Consider the following 24,866-nt stretch of genomic DNA (forward strand, 5'->3'; position numbering starts at 1 on the left):
TAAATTCCTCACAAATTTATTGTGTTTGTCTAAAATGTATAAAAGCTGCCTGACTTGGTCATTTCTTTGTGTCTCAATATATTATTGGTCCTCTATGCATGGATAATAAAACTTTGTGTCTTTTCTTCCTGTTAATCTAGGTCATGAATATTGAATTCTTAGGCCAGCTGGAAGACGGTGAAGGGTAGAGGAAGAATTCTGCCCTAGTGTTTATTCCTTCTAGGTTTATTCCTTCTAGGTTTATTCCTAGGGAGCCCCTCCAAGGCTTCCCAGGGTATACACTTTGCTCTTCTGCAGCATGTAACAAACTTAACTTTGATGAGCTTATTGATAAAAGGCACTTAGTAAACATTCAAAAGCTTAGAGATCAAGATGAATTCATATTGCTATTATAAGCAACAATTTAAGTAATGCTTATGTATGAGCACAGCAGTCCTACATACTAAATTTCATAAACCCAAAGAATCTACCTCAATTCAACTTCTGAGAGTTGATAAAAAGACTGGCGGGAAGGTGATGGCCCAGGAACTGGAAACTCCCGTGCAGGAAAGGGTTCCTGCCTCTCGGAATTCTTAAGAACCTCCGCACAGCTCATCCCTATAGAGCTAGAGGCATGCGCATGCGCAGTACCCGCGGGCTGCGCCGCGGTCCCTTCTGCGCCTTGGGTTTACATCCGGGTCTCTGGGCTTTGCGCTCCACACGCCGGCTCCGGGTTGCTGGGTGCTGGTTGTTTCCGCTGTTCCAACATCGGAAGTGCGGGTGGGTCGGCAGGTGAGTCCGGGCTGGGGACCAAGAAGGGGAGTCAGGCGGAGAACAGGTTGGTCATTGCCCCCTGGGGTGGGCTTTGTGCCGAAACGGGGACGTGCGGCCAGGACAGATTGGGGTCCCAGGAGCTTCGAGGCGGGGCTGAGGATGACGCGTGGCTGCTGGTGCCCTTCGAAACTGGGCCTCCGGGAGCAGGTTCCTATCCCTTCCTCTCTTTTGACGGCTCTCTCCTGACGCTTGTTAAAAATCAGTATCAGTCACCCCCATTTGTATTCGTTATAGTTTGCGGAGTGATTGGGCTCAGCAGCCACGCAGCTAAGGTGGGTTTGCAGCCCTGGCGTTTGCCTTCTAGGTAGGGACCACAGCCTTCTCCGCTGCTTCTCGCCCCACATAGGGATGGGGCTCCCCTGCCCTGCACTTCAGAGACATTTTCAGGTCAGGTGTAGAAAAAAAGCTCAGAGCAGGGATTCTGAAGTTCAGATGCTAGTGTAGCTCCTAGACTGACTGTGCAACCTAAGTCTTGTGCAAGTTCTCATCCTGCTCCAGAGTCCTGAGATTTGTATTCAGCAGCGCATTCTCCAAGTTAATGCACATTCAGAATGAATCAGCACCAGAGGAAGGTGAGGGAATTGGGGGGGGGGGGGGGGCTGTGTCATTTTTTGAGCGCTATGTGGTTGTGATGCCAGAGAATTGCCCAGAGCCACACCAGTTTGGATCTATGAGGATTGGCAAAAACACATTTTTTAATCTGAGTAAATGTGACCAAAACATTTTGCTTTCCTCTGCGTGGAATGATTCATGTGAGACTTGTGTAATGAAGTCTGAGTACTCTGAATTTAAAACAAACAAAACTTGCCTGTACCTGATCTGAGAGACTTAACTTGAACTTCTTTGCAATGAAGTCTCTTCCTGTGGTGTTCTTTTCAAAATTTAACCTGATTGTAATAATCATCTATGATATTTCTAAAAGTGCAGATTCCATGGATCCCATTTCCCATCTGTTGAAACACTTATATCCGGTGAGAGGGGCCTGGGAATCCATATTTTTAGCAGGCATCCTAAGTGCTTCTTTTAAGGCACATCTGGAGCATGGGTCTTTCAGTCAGATAGACCCTCTCCCATTAATAGCTTTATAACTTTAGCAATAAATTTCTGAGTTACAGTTTTCTATGTCTGAAAAATGAGGATGATAATTTTTACCCCAGAGACTATTCAGCGATTCTAAGCCCTTAATAGTAGGGCCCCTATCTTAAATCATTTTTGTGATTACACAACTTAGTGCTTGCATTTAATAGGCCCTCATAAGTGTGTTGAATTGAGAAAAAGAGATAGCGTGCCCAGAACACAGAAGATACTTGGAAATTCTAATGCTCTTCCTCCTTACCTTACAATTCTTTTTTCTTTTTATCAATAATCAGTTTGCTGAATATTCTTGTTAGAAGTAAGTATATCTCTTGATGGCCATACTTATTAGCAGTTAAGTATATCTCTTTATGGCCAGGAAATGTTTCTGATTCTTAGTGTAACTTTGAAATTGTTTCTGGCATTAGATCATTAATGAATTTAAATAGAGGCCAAGTCCATTTGTGTTGGAGTGAATTTATGACTTCCTATGTAGATTATTGTCTGTAAATGCTATTTGTCTCTCGTTACTGTGCCAGAATTTTAAATCACGGTGATCATAATTTCTTGTTATGCCAGAATTCTAAATCTTTATGTTTTTAAGGATATCATTTAGGTTTCATATATTCATTGTAATAAGACCTATTCCCATTAATTTCAAGAATTTGACTTATTTTTGTATGTAAAGTGTATAGAAACTCAGGACTGCTGAAGCCATTTGTAAAAGGATTGGTGTGGGTGACAGATCCATTTAAATATGAAACTAAGAATTAAAATCTGGGAATTAGGATACAGTGTAAATGTTACAAATCTTATCAATATAAAAATAATACATTTTACAGAAATCAAGGGTTGTGAGTCATGGTAGTAGGTCAATCCACATTGTCTAAAATGGAATCATAGTTTTTAAATGACTCTGATCTCAATATTTTGTCTTAACCTTAGATTACTCTTTTAGGAACTAAAATTGCTTTTTATGAAGAATTTTTTTTTTCAGAGATCAGCAGTTTTAGTTCACTTTTTCTTTTTTTAAATTCAGGAAGAATTAAATATTATGCTTTTTATTAAAAACAGCATGTCTAGTATGAATCTCATTGTTGAGAATTATTTCTATACATTCTATTTATATGTGTGCACGTTAGATAGACATCTAGAATGTTGTATGCCTAATAGTTTTTATTTATGAGTGTAGGATTTGAGTTGATTTTTTTTTTTCTCTTACACCTTTCTATATTGAAAAATTTTTAAGTGCAGGTATCATTTTTACAAAAACATTTAACAAAAGGGAGGTTTGGTTATTACAGTATTTATAGGGAGAGTTCTGGATTTTAGTAAGTAACCCAGAGGTTGCTAAGTATCATTACTCCCTTTAACTTGCATTCAAGAAATGAGTACTGCTTTGTTTGCCTTTAGGTTTGTTTTATGTTGCTTTATATAACATCCCTGTCAAGACAGTGTAGTGTCGTGGCTTATAAAAACTTTAAGTTTGCCTTGATATGAATTCTGGCTTTGTCATTTAGTAACTGTGTGACCTCAGTCAAATTATGTGACTTCTTCTCCTCATCTAAAAGTGGGTGTTATATTTAATTCAGAAGATTGTGTATGTACCTAAATTACGTAGGCCACTGCTCAGAACCCAAGGTCTGTTCAAAAGAGAAAGGCTATTACTATTTTAAAAGTACAGGTTTATTTGTATATAAGTATGTCTTTTTTAAGTGATGTCCTTTTTAAAGTCATCAGTCATCATAAACACTTATGTTTGAGTGTCTGTAAATTACTTAAAATGCTCTACAATGGAATTTTCTCAGGTTTGAACTTCTTGTCCTGGAAGCTGTGCATCACCATAATGAGGCTTGTAATTCTTGATAACTATGACTTGGCTAGTGAGTGGGCAGCCAAATACATCTGTAATCGCATCATTCAGTTCAAACCTGGACAGGACAGATACTTTACATTGGGTTTACCAACAGGTAATACACCTTCCCCCCCCCGCCCCCCCATTTTAGGTACATAAAATCATGGGATGGAAGGGTTTCTTTTAGTAAAATATGTTTCCCCTTTATTTCTTGCCATATCACTGAATGAACATATTAGTATATAGAGCCAGAAATGCGTATATAACTATCTGGTATCTGTGTTTCATTACTGTTTTCTTGTATTAAAATTATGTATCACTTTCCACTCCAAAATGCAAAAGGAAATATCCTAACTTAAGTGATGGTCATAATATTTTTGTACCTTTATCTAGTCATCTTTTGTTTGTTTTTAAGGATGTTACTTTCACTATTCATATACTTAATTAGTAGATTAGCCTTTCTAATGATTGTTAAGAGGTATCTGAACTATGTACTCTTGTCTCTTCATTTTACTTCCCCCCGCCTCATATACTTTTATTATCTTATTAGCCTTTTATAATTTGTGTTTATTTTCTTTTTATTATAGAAGTATTATGACTGAAAAATTGAAGACTGGTATGTCTTCATGACAGAGTAAACCTAAGTATGAATTGCACGTTTTGTTGTATTTAGTTCCCTGTTAAGGTTTTTCTTAAAAATTAACCAAGTAGTGTCATTGATCTCATGGCACTTAATTTTTTTTTTTTTCATGGCACTTAATTTGATATTGTTGACTTCCACAGTAAAGAGTATTGCACCTGGAATCAGAGCTACTACTTACTTTCTTGGTGACTGCAAGGCATTTATTCTACCTCCCTAATCTTTGGTTTCCTTTCCTTTAAGAAAGATAAGGATAATAATAGCCGATAATGCTGTTTGAGGCTCAAATAAGGCAGTGTTTGTGCCACTCCCTTACGTACTGTAAATACTGTATAAATTTAAGGTTCCCATAAGTGTGTCTTATTTAAACAGTATTTTTTTCCTTCTGCTCCTCCCCCCCATATGTGCTAACTACATAAAAGCTACAATTATACTTTTTTCCACTTGTGTAATTTCCATGAAAGGTATTGTTTAGCTCATGAAGTTGTTTGTTTGTTATCTTGCTATTTGTCTTTGGTCCAGGGCAGTAGATCTTGGTGAGAATGGTAAAGAGGGACTTAAAAACTGTACACACCAGACTGGCAGCATCAACACCCACATTTTTTATACATGAGCCTCAATGGTTGGACATGGCCTCTGTATCAGTTTGCATACTGTAAACCCAGGCTGCAACCAGGCTAGCTGCTTTGATCACTCTGTCTTAATTATGATGTAGAAATAAACAGTAATTTTAGCTTGGGGGCAGAAAGTCTTCAAAGTGATGAATGCAAGCAGTCTTAAAACATACTTTTGTGTATTTAGATCTACAAGTTTTGCTTACTTTAGGATAGTTTAACTGCTAATAATGCACCTGCCAGTGACGTATCTTGGAAAACCTTCGTTGACATTTTCCACTTTCCTCCTTCATTGACCATTGACAGTGTTAATCACGCTCTCTCCTCCTTGCTTTTGAAGTTTGAGCATATGTTTATGTAATTGTATGTAGCATGCTGTATTGTAATTATCCCTCCACCAAGCACAGTTTCTGGAGAATATCTTTTCAGTGCTTATTGATGTGATCTTAACAAGCTTCACATGTAAGGGCCTGCATGCTTCCTGCCTCCCAAACTTATTCCCTGATTCTCTTACTCTGAATCATGATAGGAAAATTAGACTACTTGTAGTTCAAAGAATAGACCTGACCTTGCTGGCTTTACTTTCATCATGTTGCTAGTGCGTTACATAATGAAAACTATATGAGCCATGGAACCAGACAGAATCTCTTGAATCTCTGGCTTCATTACCATATGATATTTGGCAAATTCCTTAATCTTTTTGACCCAGTTTTTCCATTCTCAAAATGGGAAAGATAATGCCAATTTCCCAAGGTTTACATGAGCTGATGTATAAAAATACCAGTATATAGCATCTAGCACATGGTAAACATACAAATGTCATTTCTCGGCCTCCTCCCCCATCTTTTTTTGTTCTCAACTACAACCTAACCCTAATTTTAACTATTGGAATTCTACCCCTTCTTCAAGACTTAGTTGAAATGTCATCTTCTTGGATATCCTTCCTTCAACAAACAAGACTATAATCTTTTCTTCTTTGATTTACAACAGTTCTCCAGACTTCTTATAGGTTATTTATAATATTTTTGTTATGATTATTTGCCTATTCCTATCTTGTGAGGTTTTTTAGGATAGAAACAGTTTTAATTTTTCTTTCATCTGAATCATAGTAAGCACTTGGTAGTAGTTATGTTAGTAAATAAGTTTTGCAAAGCAAATATTAAAATGAAGTTTCTTTAACCAGTGCACCATGTACCGTATCTTTATTTTTTTTTCTTCAGCCACTGGATTAAAAAGTAGGAAATGAATGTGGTTTTTTTTGTCTTCACCATTGTGACTCCTCACCTTTTTTATTCATATATTCTTAAATCGAGGGAGTCCTATAATTAAACTCTTAACATTGAAACAAACACAGATTTGTTTATGCTTCTCAAAAGAAGGAAAAGCACACTTATCCATCTTTAAGATAGGTCTTATGTTAGTGGGTTATAGTTCTTTGAGATGGAATTGTAAAATTTATAAATTATTATAATTTAAAACAGTATGTTTGCTTTAGCTTTAAAAAAATCTTTAGTCTGCTGTTCTCTGAACCTATATTTATTATTTATAGCCACTTGTATTATTCTTTCATCTCAAATGAAAGGCAATCTTTTTACTACTATAGAATTTCCTTTTTTGTTTTTTTGTTTTTTCTTTCGCCAAAGACTGTTTAGTTCTGTCATACCTCTGTCTGCCACTTGAGTAGAAATTTTGTGTGCAGATGTTTTGTTTTGTGATGGTGGATATATTAGGAATTAATCAATACTCCAGCCAGGATAGGGAGAGCCAGATCTCTTGTTAAGAATGCATTCAATCGGGACGCCTGGGTGGCTCAGTCGTTAAGCGTCTGCCTTTGGCTCAGGTCATGATCCCAGGGTCCTGGGATCAAGCCCCACATCGGGCTCCCTGCTTGGCGGGAAGCCTGCTTCTCCCTCTCCCTCTGCCCCTGCTTGGGTTCCCTCTCTCGCTGTCTCTGTCAAATAAATAAATAAAATCTTTAAAAAAAAAAAAAAATGCAGTCAATCTCTAACCTTCCAGTTTGTAGTTAAAATGAAAAAATACAGCAAATTTAAAAATGGAGGCCATCTACAAGTGGCTAAATTTATTTATCTTTATTGTGCCATGTCAAGAAGCACTATCAAACTGATTTTAGTTTTATAAAACATGTAAAAGAATCACATTTATAAAACAATAAAATCAGATAAAATATCCAAAGCCAAGATCCCATCTCCCAGAGGTCATTTTACTTCATACATTTTAGCTGATATATGCTGAAAATAACACAAAATAAGAAACAGAACCTCCAGTTAAAATCATAATGGCTAATGTTCCTCTAACAGTCCTTGCCAATTTCTGAGTCTATTTTGAAAGTAGAGGCAGTATTTAAATTTAGCTCTGGTTTCCCTTTTGATTTCATTAAATGGTCAACTTGACCTTTTTATATTTCATTTATATGATATAAATCCTTCTCTATAAAAGCTTTTACTCAAAAGGTGAGGCGTTTATTTTTCTTTTAATTCAAATGTCCTTTCTAGAAGTTTCTAATCTTGTAATATACATTAATTCCAAATACTGAACAACTCTAGAATAATTTTCCAAACTATAATTTCTATTGACAGATTTCTAGTTTTAGTCAGCAAATTCTAATTTACTAAGATTTCAAGGTACTTTGCAAATGTATGTATAATTCAAAATACATTTGTTAATTGAATATGTATTTAAATTAATCATTGTTTCCCTAGTAAATTAGAAATAGAGAATATCATTAAGAGAATAAAGTAAATATAAACTTTTTTAAAAAAATAAGTTTTTCATGTTACGTTAGAAAATGGACTCTCTGTCTGTTTTAGGAAGTACACCTTTAGGATGTTATAAAAAACTAATAGAATATCATAAGAATGGAGACCTTTCTTTTAAATATGTGAAGACCTTTAACATGGATGAATATGTAGGTAAGTATATTGTTTGAATATATTATTTGGACATGTTATATTTTATTTTTTTATTTTATTTTTTTGGATATGTTATATTTTAAATAAAATGAATATATTTTAAGAATTAATATGTTATTTGAATTTATGTTTTGAATGTAATATAATTAGAAGATAATGTACAGCCTTGTGGTGAGGTTGGGAGTTTATATTTAAAAAATCTATATTTTTGTGATGCCAGCACGATATCGTGGAGGAATATGGGACTAGAAATCAGAAGATCTGTATTCATTCTTGGGCTCTGCCACTTACCAATCATGCAACTTTGAGCCAGTACGTCACACATTTTGGTTTTTTTTTTGTCCCCTTAAGGCAAAGTTAAAACCAGTGTTGTTGTGGGGATAGAGCACCACATATGTAAAAGTAATTAGTAAAATAAAGATTTTTCAAATATAAGTATATTTATATTTGTGGCTATGAAGCTTTTATGCCAAATTGATTGTTAACTTGCTTAATAGGAAAGATCTGTGATGCGAATAAACTCTTGTTTTAAACTTTGAACATAGGAATACATTTTTAATGTTAGCCTAAGTGATAGCCAAAGAATTGTTGTGATTCAGTATACTTTGCATGCATATAGGAAAAATAGATGAGAAACATGGACCAACATTTCAGATGTATGGCTAATTATTGTTGAAATTAATACGTAAATCAGTTCCATTGGTAGAAGTTTTGTGCCTGAGAAGTGGAGTACAGTGATTAAATGCATGTGAACTAGATTTCTGTGTTTGAATTCCAGTCTTTCTATGAGCTGTGTGACTTTGGGAAAGTTACTTAATGTTTCTGTACTTTTGTTGCTTATAAGATAAGAATGATAAAAGTAATTCCATAGATGTTATATAAATCATTTGAATTAATACATACATGTAAGGTGATTAACGCCTGGCATATAATGACCATGTATTCCACATAAAAATGCCTTTAAATTGGATTTAATTTGGATATCCATTGGATATGGAATAGAAAGGTTATATATTTTAAATAGCATTTATGGCTTAATCAGAAAAGTAAACTTTGGATTTATTCCTGGAAATACTTACATTTTTATTTATTAACTTTTTATTTAGGACTTCCCAGAAATCATCCTGAAAGCTACCATTCTTATATGTGGAATAACTTTTTTAAGCATATTGATATAGATCCTAAGAATGCTCATATCCTCGATGGGAATGCTGCAGATTTACAAGCAGAATGTGATGCTTTTGAAAAGAAAATAAAAGAAGCTGGAGGAATTGACCTTTTTGTTGGAGGTACGTAAAACATTTTCTCATTAATCTTACCTTTGTGTAATGTAGGGAACATCTGTAACTGTAATACCCATTTATTCAGCTACTGATTTTTATTTTACCTTATTTTCATAAAAAAATATTAAGGTCGCAAGTTAGAATTGCTTAAATTATGTCTTGAGAAATAAGTTCCAATACCTGCTAAACTCTTTTGTATTATCTCTTTAGAATTAACAGTTTACCACATCTTTCAAAATGAGTGATGTTTCTTTTCCTGAATGATAATTATCTTTTATGATTTCTTTAAAATCCCAACCCAGCTTTCTTACCAAATTACAGGGTTAAATCCCTAAAAGTTTGCATGTGGAACAGTGGATTTTCGCATTTCTGTACTGATCACTTAAATTACTTCATCTCATTAAAAAAATCAGTTAAGACTGATGTGAGACTTTATCATCACCCTTTAGTTAATGTGAACTAAGCTGTATAACTGTCTTTATAAACTCCACATGAATAAATGTTTAATTGGCTAAATTCCACTTGAAATTTATATATATCTACATGCATGTGTGCGTTTATAATGTACCACTGAAAATAGGAAATTTCTTTGTAATGACAATATGGTTTTCTATCGTCATTATGAAGCCTGAGACAGCTAATTAATTACCATAAGAATAGTATAACAGCAATGAAACTGAAACCAAAATGCTTTTTGCCAAAGTTTTTAGTATTCAACTAAATGAACTAAAGCTCTAAATTAAGTTCTCCAGATATATCTTATATTTATTAAAAGACTGCTTAAAAGTATATGAATTAGATCTTCAGTAGAGCTGTATTGAAGATGACTGATGGTTGAGGTGGCCAGATATAGTTGTGGTGGTTGGTTGCCCTTGGGGAAAATGGGACATGAATTCGCATTCTGTTTGGGTCACTTATTATCTGTATGACCTTGGGAAGTTTATTGAAGTTCAGTATAATTGAGTTATTTGTAAAACAGGAATTAATCTCACTGGATACCCTTAGAAGTAATTCAGTAAAAAAGCAGGAAATTCAATGAACTAAGGAACAATTATTTCATCATCTACAGTTCAGAAAGAGAAGACTGAATAACACTTAATGGAGTACCAGTTACACACCAACCACTATGCAAGCATTTTACACGTTATAACATGGTGAATTCTCACAAGTTTTGGAATGGTTAATATTGAGATTTTCTCTTTGAGGAAATTTTTTTCTGTACCTAACAGAGCCAATATCATTTACTTTATTTTGTAAATGGGATGGTTTTATCTGAGCAAGAATCTAAGCTAGACTGTTTCACTTTTCAAAATAGAAAGTTATCTATGTTTTAAATAAAATTCCAGTATTCCTGGAAAATATATGTATTCCAGTTTTGTCCATATGGTTCAATTCTGAAATAATTACTATTTGTACTTGCCAATATTAAGGGTAATTTGGGAACGTTTAAGGAATGCACTACCCATGCATTCTTTAGGTTTTCTAAACTCCATACAAAAATCAAGTAGAATTACTATAATGTATACCTAATTACTGTAATGTAATTATACCTAATGTATCTGTATTTTAGTTATATCAAGAAATATTTTACTCATTTACCATTATACAAAAAGGCATGATAGTTAATAGAGGTTCATTATTAAAAATGGCTTAATGAAAAATATCTTTTACTTCATTTAAATATTTTTTTTCCTTTTAATTTATTTGCCTTACCTAAGGATCCATGTGACAAATCCCTTGGGGATTCTATGCCAGAAAATAGAATTTACTTGGGTGGGGGTACCTAAGAACTCTTAAACTCCATTTTCTCCCTTTGTCTGCTTTCCAGGAAGTATTTACAGCCTAATGTAGTGTTTAAGCCTGAATATCCCTCATCAAAGATTTCTCTTAGAACTTTCTTCTTTTCCTATAGTTTTAAGTCACTTCTCATTTCTTTTTGGCTTAGGTTTTTTGGTGTATTTCCTCACTGTAGGTCACCTTAGTTTTCCCTTTGAAACAGATGGATTGTAAATTATAATTATGTGTGTGTATCACTGACTCTTATACTAGAAAGAACTTTACTTTGTTTTCTAACCAATTTTTGTCTTAAGCTTCCTGTAGACATTTTCTCCTGACCAATCAATCAGTCAGTCAATAAATAAGATTTCCTTGCCTCTTCCATTAACATCTTCACTGTAGTCATGTCATGATCAGGGTCTGCCATTTTATATTTACCATCCAAAAGACATAATTACTCTGTATAGGGGAAGAAGGGTTAGCTTATTGCATTTTCTTTGAACTTTTTCCTATTTGGAGTACCCTATTATTGGATGTATACTCATGCAAGAATCTCATTTGATTCTTTGCCTTTGTTGATCTAGATTTGTTATTGGATTTTCAAGACGAGGCTTGGTATTTGGGTCTTATCACTTACCCTTCTTTTGTTCCAGGGTTTGTTGGTTAATAAAAACACTTAAGAACTGAGCCAAATGGGATCAAAATATCAGCCTTATTAAAGGTAAAGTTGGATTAGAGATTTCAGGTTGGGCTTGAGGCCAAAATGGGGTTTCCTATTCTTCCCCTCTAAACTGGAAATAGTAGAATGAGAAGAGCTCAAGACTGTGAATCCATCGTGTCTTACTCCTGGGAAATAGAACAGGAATTCCCTTTCCTCAGTAGAAAAGAAAAACGAAATATATACTGCCAGAAGTTCTCATTCTCCCTGTGATGACAGAATTGCTAAAAGAAAGAGTAGAGTGCAATCAACTTGCAATTTTCATTTTACAAAAAGATTGCAATCATGCAATCCCTGACCCACCCCCAGCAATAAAATACACAAATATGAAATTTTATAAACTCTAAGGATATTATTAACTTTAAAATTATCTTAAGATACTGTTTTTTAAAAAAATAAAAAGACTGTGGGGAAAACCTTAACCCTCTCCTTTGGGTACATGATTAGAATCTTTGGTTTGCAAGTAACTGTAATCTACTTTGGGACCAAAAGTGAATTAACTAGAATGATTCTGGGCTAACACACAGAATTGTTAGAAGAGTTGAAAGAGCCTAGTCTGTGGAAGAACAAGAACCAAGGAGCCTCAAATCTCCAAAGCAGGAACTTATGGATACTCTCCTGCAGTGCTATCATCAGATACCTCAGCTGTAGATGCCCTCCTTCTTTTCTCCACCCCACACAGGTTTCAGAATTTCCTGAAATTCTGACTGTTTCAGCTTGGGACAAGTGTTTATCACTAGACCACAATCATCCGGACTCAGAGAGATACAGAGTAGATAAAGGTCCCCTCCATTGTGAGGGGAGCAGAGCAAGGTAGAAGGAGAAGAGAAAAACTATACTGAGCATACCAAAGAATAGCAACCATCTTTTCATTTATTCAGCCATTATTTATTGAGGGCCTCCTATGTGTCATGTATTATTCTAAGGGGTAAGGGTATAGTAATTAAGAGAAAGTCCTTACGCCGATGAAATTTACATTCTACCCCACAGAACTGTAGGAACACAGGGAAGGCCTGTAATCCAGACTCTGATGTTTTAGAGATGTTTCCTAAAGGTGTAAATATATTAGTTTAGACTTAAAGACTGAATGAGAATGTGCCAGACATATTTATATCAGGAAGCTCAATTTCTAATAGTTACTTCTGGTCAGTAAGGGAATATATTGACCCTTCTCTGTCTTGAACCACTGCTGATAATTTCAGCCTTACTCTACACTTTTGTATGACCCACAATACCAGTTAGAACACTAATGTTGATCCTTGAGGACTTCCCTGTTTTTTCTGGAACTTTTATTTTCCTGGTCCCAGCCTTTCTTCTCTATACATACATAGAGAAATATAAATATTTGCACAGATACATATTTAAGAGGAGAAACAGTAGTTTTACAAATCTGAAAAGAAATGCATATCTATAATTTAAAAACTTATATTTATAGGCAGATACATATACACCAATGGAAAAATCCATACATAATAACCACATGTAGGTCAGGCTTTGTCACCACATTAAAAATTCCTAGAATGTGGTGCTTTGGTAGCTTATATTTGCTCCCTAAGATTTTCATTTCTTCTTTGTTCCATCAAAACCAGGTTATTCTTTGTCATATTTTACTTTATTGTAATCTGGGAGAAATTGGTTTGAATTATAGGCTAAGAGTCAGTAAAATACGCATATCTGTCATTAAAGTAAAATGCAGAGTATAAATATAACAGGTATTTTGACTCAGAACTTGTGGATTTATTTTTTCATTGAGGTTGTCAGAACTCTGACTAGCTAGTAGGGTACACATATGTAAAACTTGATTTATTCATGCCATAGAAGGATTCTTCATTTTACAAAAAGATTTACTTCCAGTTTCGTTCAAATAAGGAATGTCATATTTTTATCTATACTTTAGAGGCAGTCCTAGAATATTGGAGCTAGCAGTGGGTCTCTTTAAAGCAGTGTTTTCAGGTTGTGGTTGTCACCCATTATTAGGTTATGAAATCAGTATAGTCATTCACATTCTGTATTTTCCTTTTGTATGTTTTGCTAATGAAATAGAATGACTCCTAGCAGGGGTAAGTATTGTTTCATGCAGTTCTTGTTTTTAATTACATTTGTATGTGTGTATATGTGTGCTAGATTGCAGTGTCAGTTACATTCATGCTAGCTCAGTGCTAAGCATATGGAATACACTGAAATACTTGTTGAATCAAATACAGGAACAGGTATTTAATGCAGCATTAGAATATGGCTATTTGCTCTTAAAAACAAGGTGAACTTTGAGAAATCTTATTTATTTTATGCGTCTATGTGTGTGTATACTTCTTTTAAAAGGAATTGGTCCAGATGGTCATATCGCTTTCAATGAGCCAGGATCCAGTTTAGTATCAAGGACAAGATTAAAGACTCTAGCAATGGACACCATTTTGGCAAATGCTAAATATTTTGATGGAGATTTATCGAAGGTGCCAACTATGGCTCTAACAGTTGGTGTGGGGACAGTGATGGATGCAAGAGAAGTAAGAATTCAATATTCTTTGCTATCTGTAGATTTTGGAGGAATTATGGCACCAAATAATTTTTGTTACATCCTATTCACTAGGTAAACTGTTATCGAGCTCTCAATGACTTCTGTCTCATTGCCAAGTTTAGAGTCCAACTAAGTCTTTTGGAGCTAAGAATTAGGCACCACCCCTTCTGGAATACTGCTACATTGGCCTGTTCTGCTTCTCAGTTTGAGTTCCTAAAATCATACTGATCAAATGGTCTGTTTTTAAGTGAAATGGTGTGGTGAAAGGTCTGTTGTAACAAAAATGCAATGCTGGTTAAACTGTTTTTGGAGGCTCAGGATAATTTAGTGTAAAATACTTCTTGACTGTGGGAGGATAGCCAGTTAGTTTCCAGCATAAAAAGAACCCATTTAAGGCTGAATCTGTTCTAAATTTGGTATACTTAAGAAGGCAAGTACTCTGAACAATATATCCTGCCTAATTTTTAAATTTTTAATTGGGCTTTCATTTCCTTCCCTGAGAATGACAGAACAAATTATAGTCAGCTCAGGATTCTAAGTGGCTCAATTATATGGAAACTCCATTCCTTCCTGATAACAAGATGGGACAGGTTCAGAGGAAAGCATACAGACAAGTTATGATGAATAAGTAATGTATCTTAATGTAAATATGTCTAGACTTGAACATACAAATAGAACTGTCATTCAAAATGAAGTTTTTCATCTAAAAATCATCAGTATGTGAAGAAAGACCTTCACGAATTGAAATTCCATAGTAATTAAGTTGAAAAAGATTTTAGAGCAATTGTATTTCTAAAATATGAAACTGAAAGTTATGCAAATAGATTTCTTACATTTAACAAGATTTATTTGCTAATTTGTAATGTAACAAGCTAATTCTTAGAATGAACAGAGAGTTATTAAGATACTGATTTTTTTTCTTTTGGTCAGTTTTTCAGGAAAATTTTATGATGTCACTCAGCTCAAAGTACTCACTCTCAGCATGACTACAAAGAAAATTATTATGGCAAAACTATTCTAGGACTTCATTATTTTCCCAGGGGCCCTAGTGCTTTGATTTTTCTATCATTCTTTTGAAACAAGTATCACATCATCATACTTAATGGTTTTCTTATCTTTAATTGTAAGGAGCTTAATGTGTACAGATTTTCATTTGCCAGTGATTTTAACTGTGATGTGAGCTGTTCTTCAATTTTAGTTTCATTAAGAACAGATACACTTAATAAAATTTTGAATCAATGTGTGGGGAAGATGCTATTATTAGATGGAAAGTACACATGAATGGTAAACTAAATTTCTAAGTGGTTAGTGTATCAGGAAGCAGCTTCACAGTTTGGCAGCTCTGTTAATGAGGACCTTCTGTACATAACCTTGGAAGTGACACCCTGGAAGTTATTATAGGTTTCCTTAAAATTTGGGAATTGTCAACTAGATAAGGAACCACTCCAGTCACTACTTTATCACTCTTCTTGGCTTGAGGCCTTCACACTGATTACCACTGTGAAATGCTCTACTTTTCCAGACCTTGCTTAGCTAAAACGGCACCTTTCAGTTTTCAACTTTCAGAATTACCTTTCTTGACCATAATCCTCATAGTCAAAGTTACTTTCTTCTATTTTCTCTTAGACCACTCTGTTCTTTTCCTTTGTAGCACTTCTCACAATTTCTGATTGTTCTTGTATGTTTACTGGTTTAGTATCTTTTTTCTCACTAATTTACAATCTCTGTAAGTTTATAGGTCATGTATATCTAGCACCTTACACTGCCTGTCACATAATAGGTATTTAATAATTGTTGGGAATAGTGTGAATGAATTATGTTCATAATTCATGTTGGACAAAGTTCTATCCACAGCTGTCATTTACTTGAACCACCAAATCTGACTTTTGTTGACTTTAGGCTCTTTGCCAAAATCTAAATTTACCTTCAAAGGATTGAAATTTGTTTTTACTGAGGTATATTTAAAGATAATGTCATATACTTTAAAGATAATTTCAAAAGAGAAATTATTTTCCACTATTGCAACATCTTTATAATTGTTATATATAATAATAATACTTTGGATATTTATTCTTAAGGTGACGTAGGAAAAACTAATTTAAAAATCTGCTTTTGATTTTGCTACCTTGCTAAAAGTCACCAAAGTCAGTAAGGACTTCTTCATTGCTAACAACCGGCATCTTTTCTGCAGGTCTTATCCTATTGGGTCTCTTTTCATCATCTACTACTGTTGACCATCCCTCCCATCATAAAACTCTGCCATTACTCTTCTTACTTTCTGAGCATTCCTTCTCAGTCTGCTTCCCAAGCTTTTCTTCTTCATCTGCCTTTTGAATATTGTTGTTCCCTAGGGTTTCATTCTGGAACTGCATATTCACTCTGTATGCTTTGGGGCATGACCTTTTTTCTTTTTTTTTTTAATACGTCAATAGCAGTCACTCCTTGAAACGTTCTTTCAGTAGTTTCATCACTATTCCTAAAAGATAAAGTACTCTCAGTACAGTGATAATAATATGTATCTTTATCTTGTACTCCTGAAGCTGCACGTTTTGTATTTCCAACTTCCAGCTGACATCTCCATATTTAGACTCCCTGTACTTAAGCTGTCCAAAATTTAAATTTATCTTTCCACCAAATTTGCCTTTCTTTTGAATATTCCCTCCTTTGGTGAGTAGCAACACTCACCATGAAAATTAGCTTGATGGGGCGCCTGGGTGGCTCAGTTGTTAAACGTCTGCCTTAGGCTCAGGTCATAATCCCAGGGTCCTGGGATCAAGCCCCGCATCGGGCTCCCTGCTCGGCGGGAAGCCTGCTTCTCCCTCTCCCACTCCCCCTGCTTGTGTTCCCTCTCTTGCTGTGTCTCTCTCTGTCAAATAAATAAATAAAATCTTAAAAAAAAATTATATGAGGTTGAAAAGTGTCATTGTTTCTTCTCTACATCTAATCAGTCACCAAATCCCAACCATTTAACAAGTAACTTAGAGGTAAATAAGGACTATTAAGCCTATGTATCAGTTTTTTCAAGGATTATTGCAAACCCCTTCTCAATCATAAAAATGGTAAAGATTCATTCTGACACATACACACTCACATTTGCACATGTTCTTTGATTTATATTTATAGGCTTTTAGGAATTTGGGACCAACAGCTTGGATTTTCTGTAATTCATACGGGTATTCTTAGTCTTGTGTGCTTAAAGGACAATTCTTACATTTAAGTAGATCCCTAATCCTTCTTTAAATCTAGTTTTAGACAACTTTGATAAAATCTGTGAAATAGTCTTTAGGCTTCTTTCTCTTTCAAAGTAATATCTACTGTATTGATTGCGTTAGAGCAATTTGGTATATCATTCCTAGTTATGTAAATTCTTTGTTGACCTGCAGTTCTGCTTTTGCAAAACAGCCCTTTTCTTTCTTTTTTCTTCATTTTCCCAGGTCACTTACGCACATCAGTATCTAATGTATTAAGTACCTGCATTATGGTATATTCAATAATACTTCATAAGAAGATACTATTTTACTTTCTTAAACCAGAAGTTACACTTTATGCTTGCCTTTTACCTTGAAGAACAAAAATAAATACCTTGAACTGTGAAGAAATATGTAGCTATTTTATTTTACCTTCAGAAGAGTATTGGTGCTAACATCTTTCTTTAAAAAAAAATAGAGCTTTTTAGTCATTTGAAACATGTTTTAAGAATTAATTAACATGTAATGGTCATGACTTTTCAGGTAATGATCCTCATAACAGGTGCACACAAGGCATTTGCTCTCTACAAAGCAATAGAAGAAGGAGTAAATCACATGTGGACTGTTTCTGCTTTCCAGCAGCATCCCCGAACTATTTTTGTGTGTGATGAAGATGCTACTTTAGAATTAAGAGTTAAAACTGTGAAATACTTTAAAGGTGAGCATTGAAATTTCAGAAGCAGACTGTGAGAATGTCCCATTGTAGATGACAATTAAAACTTAATAGAGTGTGGAGTCACGTCCTGCACTGTGCCTATTGAAACCAGCATTTTGCCAACATAGTAGCCAGTTCTTTTTAAGGAACAGAAAAGTCTCACCTCAAATAATAGCTTTCAAAATAGTTTCCTATTTTTTTCTGAAATCCAAAATTTGATAAAAAATCTTACTTTCATATTGTATATATGAGTAAGTAACCCAAAAGGAAATATATATATATATATAAACACACATATGTGTATATATATATACTTTCTGATTTTCTTTTCATTGTTTCCCTGCCCCACCTTCCTCACTAAGGTATGGTTTAGAATCTAAGCAGCAGGTAAGTTGGGTCACCCACTATCTCATTTAATCTTCACAATTTCAAATTATTCCCATATATCAGTTTAATGGTTCAGTGTCAGAGCAGTATGGAATAAACTCTGCAAGTAAGTAGGGGTTTGACTGCCCAGACTTCTGCATGTAGCTTGTCCTTTTGACTCTTCCCTGCAGTCTAGTTCAGTAATTCTTAAACCTTCCTGTACCGGGTTGTATGTATGAAACTACATGTGCTTGATGTAATGGGTGATTTAAGAGATTTTCAAGGAAAATTTGACTATACTGTTTAGAAACCATTCCCTGCTTAAGAGTGAATTCCACATATACACACACATAATAAACAAGCTGTATAAATAGGTGCTCTTTATAAAGTATTTATATAGCTGATATGAAAATATATAACTGGTCATATATATATATATATATATATATATATATACACACACATACAGAGTATGTAGTATGTGTACTATTGATATTAGATGGATATGTATTTTTAATCTTTGTACTCTAGTTACTAGGTGCTTATTTAACATGTATTAGAAAAAATACACTAAACCGATCAAACTTGTATTCTGTAAATATCATTTTGACAGTTAAAGAAGTTACCATATTTTATTGCCTGTGAGACACATCTTTTTTCACATCTATCTTGTCTAAAATTGGGATGTGTTTAAAATTGGTGTCATTATCAGTTACCTAGTAGTATTTTTTCTTAATGATACATAAAATAATGTGTCTCATAGTCTTCAGCATCATTCATGAAATAGTATATAAATTTAAATTACGTCAATTTAAAAGAAATCTTTAATTCATAGTTCATGTAAATGGTGTGAATGTGGCAAAAATCTTGATGATACACAAATGAAGTTTGATGAATAGTGAACAATCAAAATTTTAATCATGCTTGGGGCGCCTGGGTGGCTCAGTTGGTTAAGCAGCTGCCTTCGGCTCGAGTCATGATCCTGGAGTCCCGGGATTGAGTCCCACATCGGACTCCCTGCTCAGCGGGGAGTCTGCTTCTCCCTCTGATCCTCCCCCTCTCATGCTGTCTCCCATTCTCTCTCTCAGATAAATAAAAAATCTTTAAAAAAAAATTTTTTTTAATCATGCTTAGTTTTATATTTGCACTTAGCTGTTGTGAGCACTTTCCTATTTCACTATTCTTCAAATGCATTTTTAATGGCTATATAAGTAGATGTATCAAAATTTACTTAAACCTTTCCTTACTGTTAAATGCTTATTTCCAGTCATTTATATTTTTATCAAAAGTGACTTTTTTTTTTTTTTTTTACCAAGCCACAGAAGTATCAAACTGAAATATTGTCAAGTTTTTAAATAAGTTGACAGGTAAAAGAGATCTGTGATGAGTTATGAATAAGAGTCCTTGTATGGAGTTTTACCCATATATTTCCATGTAGTCTTTCAGATTTCATTACAAATAGATTCCTTGAAAAAATTAATAAAAGGAATCCCCATTATCCACATATTTTAATGCCAGAGATTCATTTAACATTCCCATGTTCTGCTACCAGCAATCCTCAGGTAAACCCTTGTGCTTATCAAATGTTGTCAATTCCATTTTTATCATAAAATGTTTACATTTTAGTGTAGTAAACATTTAATAAGATAATAATAGCCAATACTTATATGACCAGGCACTATTCTAAATGGATTATACTTGATTTACTTAAATTCTCACAATCCAATGAAGTGGGTATTCTTATAATCCCATTTACAGGTGAGTTAACAGGCTTAATAGAGATGTTAAGTCACCCAAAGTCATACAGCTCATATGTGGGCAGAGCTGGGTAAGTGAAACCAGTCTTATCTGGTGTCTGGGCTTTTGTCCACTGTTTATACTGCGTCATAGAAGAGAAATAAACTCTGGCTATCTAAATCATATTTGTTTGCTTGGGTTGCTTTCATACTGTAATAATTGCTTCCAAAAAGGTATGGACATAAAGATAATTTAAAACACAAGGGGGGTAGGTGATTACATGTATTTTGTTCTTTTAATTCATCTGTCCAGATTCTAAGCTGTTCTGAAACATTTTGAAGTATAGACTATTCATGAGAGAATCGCTGCACTGCTCTTTTGAGGACATTGTATTTTCTAATATGGATCTGTATGTATTTCTGGAGAGGTTCAGGGTTATCAGCCCGTCAGAGAGTGCCTCCTGTCAATATGGAGAAAAATGGAATTGAGATATTATTCTGGGCTATATGCAGACCTCATTTTACAGTAAGGTATTTTAATACAGGGTAGAGTAATTGAGTATTCATTAACTTATACATAAGTATAGTTTTATAGATTTGCCATATTCTCATTGAGGTATTTTACCACTTTAAGATGTACTGGAGGATATGAATCCTGTAGTTACCTTCTGTAGTTCTTCAGATTCCAGTCACATTACTACCCTATCTTCTGCCATCACTAAAATGTGCTCTAATTATGTAGGCCCAGAAGAAAATCTAGGTTAACTGCATCTAAAACAATAAAAATCATTGCAAATGGAAGTTTCAGTATATACCTTTTGGAAGATAGAAGTAAATTGCAGGAAAAGTTTAATATTTAATGGTTTAGTCTAATTTTTTTGTTTTTGCTGATTTTATATAAAGCCTGTATTTTATGTCCTTGAGAGTATATTTTCAAGACCTCATCATTATGGTGAACATTTTTGCTTCATCCTTTGTAGACCCTATTCCAGTAGCTTGAAACAGATTGAATGATTCAGATGGAGTCAGAACCATAAAATTGACATTTAGAATCTATGACATTTAACAACTTCTGGCAACATGTTAGGAAGTCTATACGTTTTAGTACTCAGAATTTATTTTTTTCTGTTAATGATTTAAGTAGCAATGATTTGTTTCTATCAAATTCTTGTATACAAAATTGTCAGTTTTACCTTAAGTCATAATAAATTCTTTATCATCCAAAATGCATTTCTAGTTTGGAAACAGCCTTATGTGTAAAAGTTACATCCAATGTATAGTTAAACTTTATAGAGTTGAATTTTTAATGTTTATTCTGATGTTTTGGGTTTTCAAGCTCTAATGTATTATTTCCATGATCAAAGCTCTAAGTAAATGATAGATGAATTGTATCAAGTAGAATGATCCTCTTAATTACAGTGGCTTCTCCACAGGTTACATCTTCTAAACTGAGTGGCTAAAATTACCATTGTTTTTGTGTCCCCTCTCCTCCTAGGTTTCTCCAGTTCCCATTTTACTGCTCTTTACATTCTGGTTGTTGAAATGTATTGAAACTTTTCAGTTAAATCCTGTTTTAAATAGGATTGGTTCTATTTAGAGATATTATCTGGTTAATCGTTTTCATTAGCAAATATTTCTTCTGCACTATAAAAATTACCCTTTAATGTGTATTTTTAGTAAATATAAATTATATTTTCCAGTTAGTGTCATCAGCCAAGAAAACAGGCCAAAGTGCCTTCAAGTACACAGTCTCACATGCTGTTAGTGAAAAAAAAAAAAAGAAAAAAAAAGTGTAAGATCTCTTCCTGAAAGTAGTTGACTCAGCATCATAAAAAGTTGGCTTATTAAGTGATTTGAGAAAATAAAATGTAATATATTTCGTTAAAAGCTTCACAAAGGTTCACTGCATTATTTCAGCATCTGGAAGTGTGCCTGGTACGTTGAAGGCATTTGATAAATTGTGGGTAGTTGGGACAGATGGATGGATGGGAGAACACAGGACTATGAAACCACCACAGTCTAACCACTAAATTATGTAAAATCACCCTATGAAGCCCAAAGGATATTAAATAAAAAGAGTTAAATAGAAGCTGAAGAAAACTTTTTGAGTTGACAGGATGGAAAGCCCTAGAAAATGGATAGTAGCACTCAGATTGGGAGGAAATCGCTCTTCCATAAGAGCTAACAGGAGCAAAACAAATTCCCGTTAATAGAGAGCAGTTCAAGTATATTGATAAAGGGCTAGACTGTATTTTTTAAATTTTTTTTGTAATCTCTACACCTAACATGGGGCTTGAATTTACAAACCCAAAATCAAGTCACATGCTCTTCCAACTGAGCCAGCCAGGAGACCCTGGGCTAGATTATACTTTAAAAGCAAAAGGAAATGTAAAGGTTAAGAGCAAAAAGGAAAACCAGGGTTCAAATGTCATGACTCTTCACCTCTTTTGGGTCATGGACCACTATGAAAATCTGGTGAAGAGACTGTCCTCAGAAGAAAATGCACACATGCACACACACTTGCATACACAAATTTGTATATTAATGCGGGAGATTCAAAGACTCCTTGAACCATCTCTAGCTCTTTTATATCCTAAGATTGAGGCTGTACTTGATTTCTGCCAGGTGAACAGCTTCCAGTTGTCATGTTTGGAGTCAGAAATGATTCAGTATTGACTGCTCTACTTTTTTGGCATTCTAAGTTTAAATCTTTGGTTATGTTTAAATATGGAGTCTTCAACTTTTTAATGGCACCTTGGATTTTTTTATTAACCTCCTTCAGTATAGTTTGTTATCACCCCTATTGTAAATACACGTCAAAATAGTGGAAAATAATTTGCCAGATGAATGGATAGGGTAATACTTTGGGGAACTTAAAGCTATCCCAGTTTAATAACGGTTCTGAGTTCCTGGGCTGGAGTCTGGTAGAGAAGTGCAGAGGATCAAACTCAACAGACTTATAGGATGTAATTAAAATGTATTAACCAGGTCATTATTCAAATTTGTTATTTTGCCATATTGAAGCTTTGAAGGCAAGAACTGCTTCTACTCCCAAGGAATTTGTACTCATTCTATATCTACAGCTTCATAAATAACTGTAAATTACTATTTGCTAGGTAGTTAAAACTAAACATTATGAAACATTTCTATTTGCATTTTTCAATAAAACTTAACTATTCTGTATCAGATGGGAACCAGTATACTTATTGTATCTTATAAACTCTTCTATTTTCTAAGGTAAATGAGAGATAATTCAAAATTAAAATAAAACTAGAATTGTGCTTTTTTTCTTTAAGGTTTAATGCATGTGCACAATAAACTTGTGGATCCACTATACAGTATGAAAGAAGGAAATTGAAGGAGATTGGAGCAAAATTCTGCTTGAATGAACAGAACACTTTTTTAAGTAGTAGATGAATTTTCAGCTATGCAATATAAAATGGGGATTTTTTGAAGACTGTCATTTTTGAAGTCCAATATCTATATGTTAAACATTCCATATTTAGAATGTGTCCATTTTATACTAAGGTTTAGGAGAAGTAGTTGGTTCTCACAAATAGCTGTTTATTATAAAGTACGGAAGCCACACAGCCACTCTGTAAAACATCACAGAAATGAAATCTTTGTTTAAAAATTTCAAGTCATTTTAAATGTGAAGAATCTACACATCAAGTATCATTCATATGAATCTGGTGGCATTCTCAGAGTTATTTTTTAATCACATAAAGACACTCCAAGCCTTTCAGATATCAAACAATCATTGCAAACCTTTACTTTTGGAATGTAATCTTTGTATTTTCTGTGCATTACACACAAGCTTTTCTGCACGTGGTTGCCTTAGTCATCTTTCTGCAGTAGCATCTGGACATCAAAAGTCCTGCTATATATTGTTGGAACAGAGAATATGAAGAGATGCCAGTGCCTAAAAGTACAGTTTACGTCCTTTTGGAAAGTATGTATAAGTGCATGATTTTTGTGCACCACCTTCTATAGCACTTTTTTACAAATGTGCTCTTATTTTTATTTAATGACTTGGGTTCATGCTTTTAATATAAGTATTTTGGCAATTATGAACTTTATACCTAGCAACATACTTAAATTCTTTTGAAGACAATTTTCTGATTATTGTTAAATTCATAAATGATTAGCTTTATTCCTTAATTATATGTCTAAAAGGATAACATGAAGTATATATAAAAGGAATTACTGTAAACTTAGATTGCCATTAACAACTTGCATCATTAAATTGCAAATAAAAGTATATTGTTTTCTATCTATAACTCAAATAAAGCTTATAACAAACAAATGTTTTCTAAATTTTATTTCCAGAAGTGAAACTGAATACGTGCATCTGAGATATTCCAACATTATTAGTAGTATTGATTCTGTATTTACTTTTTGTTGCCATCAGGCACTTAAGAGATTTAAGTTAGAAGACAGTAATTCTACCTATAATTTCTTAGTCACTCAGTGGGGAGTAAAAAATTCTCCCATTTCTTCAGTATATTTTGCATCTTACAAGCCCATCTCAGAGAAGCATTACTTCCATACCTTAACTAAAATGAGACTGAAATGTTTTTTTTTTTTAAAGATTTTATTTATTTATTTGACAGAGAGAGAGATAGCGACAGCAGGAACACAAG

At 34.0% G+C, this 24,866-nt stretch overlaps 1 protein-coding gene across 5 annotated transcripts; it reads left to right on the forward strand.

Moving 5' to 3' along the window:
- Nucleotides 1-691: 691 nt before the first annotated feature.
- On the forward strand, nucleotides 692-24,529 carry GNPDA2 (glucosamine-6-phosphate deaminase 2). Of its 5 annotated transcripts, none has more exons than XM_035005046.1 (7): nucleotides 693-771; nucleotides 3,696-3,857; nucleotides 7,825-7,926; nucleotides 9,033-9,215; nucleotides 14,023-14,207; nucleotides 17,950-18,124; nucleotides 23,520-24,529. In XM_035005046.1, exons 2-7 carry the CDS (start codon nucleotides 3,734-3,736, stop codon nucleotides 23,579-23,581), a joined length of 831 nt encoding a protein of 276 aa, XP_034860937.1. In that variant the 5' UTR covers nucleotides 693-771; nucleotides 3,696-3,733; the 3' UTR covers nucleotides 23,582-24,529. The 5 variants fall into 5 exon arrangements, with proteins under 5 accessions (XP_034860940.1, XP_034860937.1, XP_034860936.1 ...); XM_035005045.1 differs by lacking the exon at nucleotides 693-771 and adding an exon at nucleotides 1,105-1,385; XM_035005048.1 differs by lacking the exon at nucleotides 693-771 and adding an exon at nucleotides 4,330-4,386 and having other exon boundaries at nucleotides 3,791-3,857.
- The last annotated feature ends 337 nt before the right edge of the window (nucleotides 24,530-24,866 follow it).

The sequence above is a fragment of the Mirounga leonina genome, unplaced genomic scaffold, assembly GCF_011800145.1.
Source record: "Mirounga leonina isolate KUSES-001 unplaced genomic scaffold, KU_Mleo_1.0 Mir_129, whole genome shotgun sequence".
Classification (NCBI taxonomy): domain Eukaryota; kingdom Metazoa; phylum Chordata; class Mammalia; order Carnivora; family Phocidae; genus Mirounga; species Mirounga leonina.